The sequence below is a fragment of the Lupinus angustifolius genome, chromosome LG01 (assembly GCF_001865875.1).
Source record: "Lupinus angustifolius cultivar Tanjil chromosome LG01, LupAngTanjil_v1.0, whole genome shotgun sequence".
Taxonomy (NCBI): Eukaryota; Viridiplantae; Streptophyta; class Magnoliopsida; order Fabales; family Fabaceae; genus Lupinus; species Lupinus angustifolius.
Genome location: NC_032009.1, coordinates 16,745,228 through 16,757,002, shown reverse-complemented (window position 1 = coordinate 16,757,002; position 11,775 = coordinate 16,745,228). Strand labels below are relative to the sequence as shown.

At 26.6% G+C, this 11,775-nt stretch overlaps 1 protein-coding gene across 1 annotated transcript; it reads right to left on the bottom strand.

Annotated features, from left to right (window-relative positions):
* LOC109342408 (putative expansin-B2) lies at window positions 826-3,541 on the bottom strand. Its single transcript, XM_019580399.1, has 4 exons — window positions 3,343-3,541; window positions 2,881-2,993; window positions 1,572-1,759; window positions 826-1,159 (listed from the first exon to the last, which is right to left on the bottom strand). The coding sequence occupies exons 1-4, from the start codon at window positions 3,515-3,517 to the stop codon at window positions 826-828; spliced, it is 810 nt and encodes a 269-aa protein (XP_019435944.1). The 5' UTR covers window positions 3,518-3,541.

Below are 11,775 nucleotides of genomic sequence, written 5' to 3'. Positions count from 1 at the left end.
AATTATTCTGGTTTAGCTACTATATGAAGATCATTTTCAACGAAAATAAATAAACAAAATTATGTAGTAAAACAAAAGATGAATTTCTTGTAGACAACATGATAATTTATATCAATGAATGTATATAATTCATTTAATGTCTTTAGTTGCTAATTACTTATATTTAGATGTAATATGTTATTTTGAAATTTTAAAACAATTATTTATATTTCTTTATATTTCTTTATATGTTTTTGTTACTCAGTAAATCTTAATTACAAATTTAAATATTGTTGTCTCTCCTAAACTTTATATCAAGATCTACCACTGTTTATTATTAGAAAGGCAAATGCATGTTTTTTCTTTGTTTTTAAGACAAAAATATAACTTCATTATAATTAAAATAATAAATGTCAGAATTCTTACTCATGGTGCACAATTTCTTAAATTTTTGGCTCAATCCCTTAGAAAATTAAGGCCTTAAATTCTTCTCATTATTATTAATTAGTTGATAAATTAATTTTAATAATAAGTCCATTCTATAATTGAATCACCAATTTAGGGCCATTTTCTTGATAATATAGAAGTTATTAAAAAGTTTAATATTTATAATAATTTTTTTACACAATATTCATCATTCATTTCAGAGTTAATGATGATTAACATATGATATATGATAACAATGAAAAATCTCTCACATTATCATAATATAAACATTAAACCCATCATTCATATATAAGAGTCCATGACCATTAAGAAATTTTTATTCAATTATAATACAAATATTATGATGTAATATATATAATTACATTAATAATTTCATGTTGTCAAAATCTTGTATAAAAACTAAAAATTGACAAATGATCTATAAACTTGGCCAGGTTTCCAGTCATTAGGAATAACTTTGTCAGCCACAATGCTCTTTTTGTTGTTACCCTCTCCAGACTCAGTGAGCTTAATAGAGAATGGAGGTTTCAACGGGTTACCTGGGTTCAATGCCCATCTTGCACCCCATGAACGAAACATTGGAACCCATGTGTTTGATTCTGTTCCTTGCTTCAACTCAACAGCTACAATGTTGCCATCTCCATTTTCATATTCAATCTCTATAGCAAAATAGTATGGGCTAGAACCACTATCGACGGTAAAGGCTATAGATTTTCCAAAATTACATGAAACCCTGCAAATCCAAAAGGGATGTCCAAAATATATAAGACAAAGTAGTGTATATGGAGAATGTAAAAAAAAATATTACTAAACAAATATGAAATATATAGGATAACAATATTTTAATGGAAAAATGATTCTCATTAAAAATGGAAACTTAGTTATAAATAAAAAAAAATAGTATCTTCTCCCTTAGCAAGCGAAAAACTAATTTCCTAGAGAATGGTGACATTCCCAAACATGATCTCTTCAAGTAATACCAACAAAACATTGGTTTAGTAATATAATAAAGATTACCAAAAAGTTAATGGTTCAAGTGACACTTGTTGGGAGGCAGTCACACATCTAAAAAATATTAATTCCTTATTTTGTAAGATATTAATTCCTTAAATCTTTCACCTATGAAACACTGAGTTTATGTGTACCTTTTGTATTGAGCGTTTGTTAGTTTCCCAGCGTTGCGAAGTTGATCTGCTTTCCCTGGAGATGCCATTGCACCAAAGGCCGTGCCACTCAGATCGAAAGAGGCTGATCCCGTACATCCAGGGCAATTATCAGTTATGACCACATTCACAGGCTCTTGTGAGCATGCAGCATTTTCTGTGCATTTTACCTTAAATTTGAAGGACCCAATAATAAGTACGTTAATGTTAGATTTCAGTAATCCTTTATCAATACTAGTGTGTATAGTCACTTCGTGTCTGCCGGCGAATATTGTGTGATACTACATATTCAATTTTTATATATTATATTTTTTCGTTTATGATAATGTTTAATTTAAGATGAGATATGTGGTTAATTAATGTATTGGTGGTAGTTGCTTAGGATTATATAGTTTTTTTTGTAAAAATTAAATAATGTTAAGGGCAATATAGGAAATAAAAATTACACCATGAGGGAAGTTATTTCAAGTTTTGGCTTTATATATAGTATATATACTTAATACAAACTAATTAAAATGTAAAGTAGTTGAAAAAGAGAAAATTGACAAATCATAATAGTAAACTAATTTCTTTTTTGACTGCTTTCAACTTTATTATCATTATTTTAAACTTTATAGAAAAGGAAAATATATAAGTACGTCCAATGTGCAATTTATATATGTAATTTGCATGAGTAAAGATCATCTAGAGAGAATAAATAAAGGAAGAATTATTCTGATATGAGATTTTTATTATTTCATATAAAATAAAATAATATTTTTTATTAAAAATAAACATACTATATATAGAGAAAACATATTTTATATCCCTTTTCTGGCCATTTGAAAGTAGGAATTGTACGTGAGAAATTGTTGTTTAGTATATGAGAAGTTATTGCATGATTTTAAAATCAATATCTTGGATGAGTTTAGGAGTAGTAATCCTGAATCATGCACTAATTTAATGTTGTCAAACAGCATCATCAAAAATCGATGATATTTAATAAAGTCATATAAATTTAATTACATTAGTTGCTTGGATTTGTGCATTATTGGTACATATAATATGTTATCATATTTAAGAAACAACTTCATAAGAAGCCATTGTTATCATATTTAAAAAACAAATTCATGAGAAGGTTAAGTTATTAGGTAAAACCAAAATATATACAAAAAATATTTTTTATTAGACTATATAAAATCAGAATTGATATATAAAATCTGCATTGATATAACGTATGCAAATATAAATAAATTGTCATATATATTTTTAGTTGCACATGTGATATAGAATCAGAATCAGTTGCATGCACCTGATAACAAGCACCACAGCCGCTGCCACCTTGGAAAATGGATGGACCTCCAGCTGATATCATTTTAGAGAGTGGAGGTGTCTCCACAGTTTCACCATATCCGCAATTACCCCCTACATCATCCCAATAAAATTAACAAACAACAGAGAATATCTATTTTTAGGATTTGAACTTGTAACCTTATGATCATTAAGTCAATAAAATTAACAATGTTTCAACGTAAGGATCTCTGGCCAAAGCAAATTTATTTTGGGAAAATATGGCAGCAATTATGGTTGTTATAATTTGTCAAGACTCTCATAACTGAATATTATATATAATTATTATTTCAGAGTACAATTTAAAACATTGATAATATCAAAAAAGGTCACATTTGGTTAGCACTTATTATGTTAGTTTTAATACATTTTAATACATTTTGCTTATTGGAAAAAAACATTGATAATGTCAAGTAATACTCACCATCGGATCCAGCACCATCTGGAGGTCCGTACCATGTAACTGTTGCTGTTTGCCATTGATCCTCACTCAAAGTTTTGGACAAATTAAACAAATTAAAATTGATACCATAACAAGGGTTTACGAATACAGAATAAAGGACTACAAGAGAAAACAAGTAACTAAGCACAATGTCCATGATAGGATTTGCAGGTAAACAACAAAGTCCTTAGGATTAATTGTGCTAATGCAATTCTGTAGCACAGACTACTGGTATTTAAACAAAAAAATATATGTCTAATATGGTAACTAATTTTTGTTTAATATATATTATGTATAAAATGTTAAAAAATTGATTAATATGTTAATTGATTTAAGTTTATTATAATTTGATTATTACCATTAAGTAATGATATGTTTGTGATTAGACACATTATTACTTGATTCCCATTTTTTTTTATAAATAAGACTATCTTTTTTACACCAAAATAATATGTAAAGATATATTCTAGTTTTCATTTCTGTAAAATACTCACATCTTTCTATCGTTGTTGTTTCCATATTGCTTATATAAAAAATGAAAGAGTCAAAGATTGAGATCCTTTTGTCCTTTATCATATACAGTGTGTTAATAGATCTCATTCCTATTATTTGAGATTGAGTCTATACTATTTTATAGGAAGCACATTGTTATTTCATTTTTTGTATTGCTTTATGTATTATTAACTTATTGGTTGAAAAAAAATTATTTAAATTAAAATTGTAATTATTAAAAAATTTCTAACCAATCATACCTCTTAGTAAATGGAGTGACACAATATAGTAGAACAATATATGTGTAACCAAATTCTTATGTGATTAACTTTTTTTATCAAAAATTATTTTTTTACTGCAAAATGAAAGAAATAAAAACGACTCACAGGACAATGAATAAAATTAAACCAAAGGCAATACATCTAAATTGAACTTGTCAAAGTTGATAACAAAATGCATGTAATTAAATTGAAATTGGAATTACCAATTCATAATTAATGAATTCCAATAAAGTAAATTATTGATTAGATGATCTAACTACTTCTAAACCACATTAAATCATCTTCAAATAATATTAGCTATGCACGACACAAACGACAAACTTAGAGAACCAATCCTAACAATTAAACATATATAAATATGATAGATTTAATAAACCAAGTTAGCTTGACAAGATAGAGAGTAGAGCCAATGTCCGCCCTCATATTTTGTAGACCCGATGCCATAAAAAAAATTGGAGACCCTAATTTAATTATGTAAAGCTTGAATATCAATGTTGGAGCAAAATTAAAGATTTAAAATAAATTACGATATCAAAATAAAAGTGTGTATACATTATATATCAAATAATTTAATTATGTAAAAAAATTAGAATAGATTTTGAATAAAAAATGTCCCATAGAACAAAAATACACTTTCTTTTCGGGCTCAATTATTATTAATTAGAGACTTGAATCCAATATATTTTTATAGGACCATCTTCTTAATGAATATTAAATGGTCTCATATTTTTCTTAGATGAGGTAGATCTTTATTTTAATTATACAACAACTATATAATAATATATAACAATGATCATTACAAGTAGCAAAATAAGAATAGTTAATGCCAAGAAGGTGATGATGATGAAATTAGATTTATAGGAAAAGAGGAAATGGTAATTTACATTACCTAAATAACCTATAAATTATTTGATGCTTTATGTTGGTTTTCAAAGTCCCGTAAGTTGAAGTTACAAATAGCATGCATTCATATCATACATAATTTGTTTGTCATGTTATGCGACATGTTAGACTAATCACGTTAATAATAGCATGGAAAATGTTCAAGAAGCTGAACAGATTCATAGGTGGTCATGGGTACACACTACTAATGTTAAGGAGGCATCATCTAATAGGTGGTCAAACAACAATTGTTTGACTTCTATATCATTAAGAGTATGGAACAATGTATTAATACCATCTAGATATAATGGTAGAAAAATTAATAGGCACATACTGGAAATTCATTAATATTATTTCAGCTTATAAGCATTTTTTTCCGTTTCTATTAGTACCGTCTAGGTGGAAATTATATGCACTTATTTTGGAATAGAGACGTGCTATTGAAGGAGTTCATCGTGTGAGTTTAAACTTTAAGCCTATGCTATTTGGGATTTATGTCTCGCCGATTAATCAAGTCAATTATTCAGTGCTCACAATATTGGAATTTCAGTTACTACCTTTTAGTATTTTCCTTAATTGTACCAAAAAGTATTTTCTTTAATTCAAAACTGTTAGGCTAGTGATATGATGATATAGAAGTTTAATTGGTAAGTTAAACTGTATATCAATGAAGCTGAACTTATATATAAATTATATTAACATTGATGTTACAAAAATAATAAAGAATATGATAAATTATTTTATTCACAACATTTGTTAAAATAGTACAGCTTGGTGGTATATCATGTTATAGAATTACAAACAAATGTACCAATGGTATGTTTTTTGATTTCTCACATGTATCCTCGCATTGGAGGCAATTTTGTTCGAGTTGGGAACATCCATAGGTATGTGAGGCTAACTCTCCCAGCGTATATTTTTTCATCCACAAGACTCAAACCCGAGACATTGCTTAAAGGGAATCAATCATGTAACACTTGAACCAAAACCACATATACTAATTATATGTTTGATACTCCCTAACAATATTTTAATAATTTTAAATGAAAATGAACAAATATGACTAGTATGATTTAAATGAAAATTGGTTATGATGACCAATTTTAGTTAGTTTAACTGATATAATTACACAATTAAATATAATTATTATATAATATCAATACGAGGATCAATTTATTAATTGAATCGTTTGGTACGATACAATTTGATAACATTGCGATTAACAACTAAAGTAGTTTCTACATTAATTAATATTTTTTAAGGGAGTGGAGAAGGAAATGAAAAGTTGGATTAGTTTAATAATATTGTCTGACTTTAATTAATCAACAACATGAATGTCTTCCAATATAAAACTTTAGCATTACACACATATCTAATTAAATCATGAAACAACTAATAATATTATAATAAAATATCATAAATAAATTATCATTAGATAACATATGTTTTATATTTTAATCACAACAATTGCACATAAATATATTTTGAACTTAATTAAACAAAAAAATTGTTCATTTAACAAATAACAATTATAATAATGACCATATGTGTAATTACACATTTAAAAAAACATATTGTTTTACTCTCTAATGATATGTTTTGATGTTTTTAAAACAAATTAAACTTATCAATTGCAACTAGTCCAATTGGTTGAGTAATTAGTTTTATGCTCAAACTAATTGAGTCGAACTGGTTCATACCAATTCTTGCATTTAACTAAGAGCAATTTGGACCAAACATTGGTTAAGAATATAATGTCATTAAACATTATTGTGACCCTAATTATGCTATAGTATTTGATATAGTAATTTTTTAAAATTTATACAATAATTTTTTGTTTTTTATAGTTGTGCACTTGCCATATTATGTCTTTACAATGTAAACAATATCGTGACAATATGAACATGAATGCATATAAACTTTAAAGTGTATTAGATTTAGACCATGTGTGGTTGTCAAGAAAATAGAAGGAAAGAAAAGATGAGGAGAGAAGTAGAAGAAAAGTTTATTTTCCATCATTTGGTTGAAAAGAAATCAAAGGGAGGAAAGAAAAAAAGAATAATAGAGTCCAGTAAAAACTTTTCTTCTTATGTATGGAGAGAAAATGGATGGAAAAACTACATTTACTCTTAACTTAACAAGACTTATTTTTTGTTTTTGAAAAAATTTCATTTTACTAATTATCATTTTTTCTTTCTTTCATATCATATAACTAAAAAATCATTTTTTATTAATATTCATTTCTTCAACTTTCACTCCACTCATACAACTTTTTTAAAATAATTACTTTATTTCTTATATCAAATTACAATTTTGTTATTGAAGTGAAGAAAAAAGTTGGTATGACAATAAGACAGTGTATGTAGTGATTTCTCATGTCCATACATGCACCTTTGTACATATTCTCATAAGGGTAGCAGCTATTTGTAAGACCCAACATATTTTACGGTTTAATTATATATTTATATATTTTTTAATTATAATATATATACAAATAATTATTAGATAGATAATAACATATATATAAGATAAATTTATCACTGTATTAAATAATTAAAACTATATTAAATAATAAAAATATACATAATAGATAAGCAAAATTATAATATTATCAATTGTTTAATTAAAATAAATCTATAATTATGCAAATTACCTATGGGGCAAGTATTATGATATCCATATTCACACATAAGTTATTATTATGAGTACCTATTATATAAATATTTTGTAGGTACCTATAGGTAAGATATTTTTGCTATCTTTAGTCATGTTTATGAACTTTGAAGTTTATCTCTAACTTTCCAAGCTTTTATAAAAAACAGAAACTGATCCAATCCGCATATAATATTTGTATTAGATTAGATCATATGTCTTAATATAAACAAATCAGACTAGAGTATAAATTAATTATGTGTTTGAATCGAATGATTGTTACCCAATCGATCAAAATTGATAATAAAATTTTAAGATGAAAAGTACACTAATGTGAATTAAAAATTAAAACTTCGATGTATGAAACTTCGATGTATGAAACTTCAAAATAGTAATAAAGGAATAAATTTTTACTTTAAGCCACTGACCAGGAGCAATGGAAAATTAAAGCTTTAGTTTATAAACTACCTGAAATCATTTATATATATATTTAGCAAATAAAGTCAAATTATAGCCTTTTTGTCAAGATGCTTTAAAATATAGTCAAATCATTTATTATATTTTTGCTTATAAGCTATTTAATAATCTTGGCAGGATGCTTTAAAATAATGTAAACCAAATATGTGATGATTATTTGCAGATTGATGATGGTGATACATAACTGACATTAAGATTACTCCATCTCGTATTTGCCATTTATATATAAGACGACCATATAAACTAGAGAGACATCCCTCATGGTTTATTTCTTGGTCAGGGAAACTATACATGGGAGTAACTTACAAGAACAGTTTTTATATTCAAATTATATATATATATCCTATAAAGTGTCAAAATATGATATAATTGTTATCATTTAGTAATTTTTACTTTCCTATTTTATATGTAACATTTTTTAATTTCTATAAAATTATATAATAAATAATGATAATAAAATTATAAGAGGGAAGGAAATCATCCCTTAAATCTATACACTATGTAACTATCCTTTAAGTTGAAATAATCTTTCTCACCCCAAAGATATGTATGACATGGTAATATCATCAACATAATAATTGCAATTTAAAATTTCTATTCTTATCTTAAATTAAACATTCTAATAGAGACAATATAATTATAATATAAAATACAACCAACGTAAAATTATAATATAAAGTATCTACAATATAAAAAATAAACTCCAATTTTTCAAATTGAAATATATAAAAATTGAATAATTAATATCATATAATAAAAATATGGGTGGTCAAATAAGAAGTACACCTCCACACACTAGAGATAATGTACATTAATGAGATAAAAATGATTAAAATTAAATTTAGTTAATAATAAAATAATGTTTTAGGTCCTACCCGTAGGAAGTGACTGCCTTGGTGGTGGCTGGCCAATAAGTATATATTTATTTCCAATATATTATTACCTTTTTATTAATTTTTATTTACTTCTAGAGAAAAATTAAGTGGATGATAGAATAATTTATTATCACTCATAATAAATTAATATATATATGTATATATATATATATATATTAATATTATAAATTAATATATATTAATTTATAAGGAATAGTTTATAATATTAATTTTTATATTAATACTTCATAATATTAATTTTATACCAATATTTTATAATATTAATTTATACCAATATTTTATAATGTTATTGTATACCAATATTTTATAATATTACTTTATATCAATATTTTATAATATTAATTTATGCCAATATTAATATTAATTTAATTGGATAAGAGCATAATTATAGTAGCTCAATTTTCACATATTTTAATTTTACCAGGCTTATTTCTTATATTTATTTATATATATCAAACCATATTTTGTACTATATTATCTCCAATAATTCATATCTGTAATATTAAAAGTATGTCTCTAATAATTTATCATTACTATTTTTGGCTTACATTATATTGTCTCTCTATCAAGATGCATGATGATAGAGAAATGAATACTTCACTCATTTCATAAAATTTTGATAAAAATATCTCATCTTTAATGTATAAGTTAAAATTTATGTCCTCAATATTATAATCACCTCATCACCACTCACAGCCTAAAACATAAATTAAATTATACCATAACCACTATCACATCTACTGAAGCCCAAACCCAAATTAAATTCTTATATCATCAGCATAATGTTAGCGCAAACACAAATTTAAATATCATTATTACCACTCATAACCAAAAAAATATTACCAAGTTTGCAGGACCATTATTTTTGTATTTCTTTTTATAGTTATTCATACAATAAAGAATACTAAAGCAAAGGAAAAACATGAGTCTCTCAAACTGAGGCATATTTTGAGACGATTCATGGTCTAAGGCCTTCCAGTCCAAGCCTATTAGGGAAAATTATACAAAATAATGCGACTCAACTGTTGGGTCCCACGGGGCTCTGCCACTCACATAGAGGGGGTGAATAGGTGATACGGTACACAATTACCGTTGCTCGATAAACACAGAAATTATACAAATTATCACACTGTTTAATTGATTAATGACAAACTTAATCGATTAAATTATCTGCTGTTAATCGATTAGCTAAACCACTTAATCGATTAACAGAACTCTTTCGGTCATCCAAGATTCAACCAAACTTATATGCAATTATACATACAATTAAGAACAGTAAATGCACTATACAGAATATGCAACTATCAGAGAATTATATGTATGTCAAGTTAAGTAAATCAAGTAATGCAGAAATGTAAAAAGATAAGAGAAAGAAGAAGAAGACTCGACTTTTATCCTGGTTCATTTGTGACTCTAGCCCTAGCCTAAGTATCGCTTACAACCAAGACCTCTTGCTTCTCGCGAAGACACGTATCTAACCGCAGCTATGACTTTCCCAAACCTATTCTCTTCCTTTGATGATACAACACACCAAGAGAATGTGTTATTGCCTAAGTCTAACAATAATTCTTCAAGTTACATATGCACCTCAATGTGCAGATTTTACAGTCTTCTACAAATCTAAGAACCCCTAAAAGATCTCACAAATACAGAAATACAATGCGTGAGATGCAGGTTTCTTTTTCACAGATTTGACAATGAAAGCTCAACGAGTATCTTGTAAAGATTCACCATTTTTTTTCCTCAAAAGAATACTTAGAAAATCTTTCTAAAATATATGAAAGTTTGAACTTTAGATTTTCTTCATAATTTGTAAACTCTTTGTTTTCGAAAAATGTGTTCTAACCCTCTGAACTTTTCTCAAAGTTAAGTTATGAACCGATATGAAAAACTTGGGTTAATATACTTTTCTATTTTTAACTGCAGTTAATCGATTATACTGAACCTTAATCGATTAATGAGTTTCTTCAAAATATCATAAAACAGAAACAATTACCAGCTAACCACCTTAATCGATTAACTCACCATTTAATGGATTAACGTGTTCAACCCAAGGGTTAATTGATTAACACAACTGTTAATTGATTAACGGTTTTCTAAAACACATTTCAAATGATGAAAGAACCTCCTACATGATTTATAACCTAATGATGTATGTCCTTGAATGCAGTATGTTTTAAAAATACTTTTTAAATGTATTCAAAACATATGATCATGTATGTATGTGTTAAGTATTAGTGACAGAATACACCTAGAGGGGGGTTGAATATGTAACACCGCGAATTTTATGATTTGGAATTACAAGATTTTATTAATATTTTTATTAATTATATATTCGAAAATGAATTTCTGTGAATTTTCGGTAAAGAATTAGACAAAACTCTAGTTGAGTTTTAGTCTTGTAATTTTATTTTCTATTTTGTGGTAAAGTTTGGTAATTTTCGGAGACAGTCGGTTCTGAACCACTGTCGGAGCCGAAATCTACTCGGTACGGCTCAAAAAGTGGGTTTTGAGTTTCGTAACTCGGAATTGAATTCTGATTGCACCGTTGGCTTCGTAATTTCATTTTGAGTCAATATAGACCCTGAATACACCCATACCTATTTTCTAAATATTTTTCACTCGGAATGCCGAAATCCGAAATTCTAATCGGATATTACGATCGGGCGATTTATAATATCCGATCGAGTATTAGCCGATAATACTCGAGCATGTTTATCGCACATGTCCGCGAA

Bases quoted from the DNA above. Each gene is read 5' to 3' on its own strand.
- LOC109342408 (XM_019580399.1), bottom strand. From the start codon at position 3,517: ATGGACATTGTGCTTAGTTACTTGTTTTCTCTTGTAGTCCTTTATTCT. The intron at 2,994-3,342 runs GTGAGTATTACT...GGGATGATGTAG, and splicing joins AGATGGTGCTGGATCCGATG to GGGGTAATTGCGGATATGGT. The intron at 1,760-2,880 runs GTGCATGCAACT...TTCAAATTTAAG, and splicing joins GCTGTGGTGCTTGTTATCAG to GTAAAATGCACAGAAAATGC.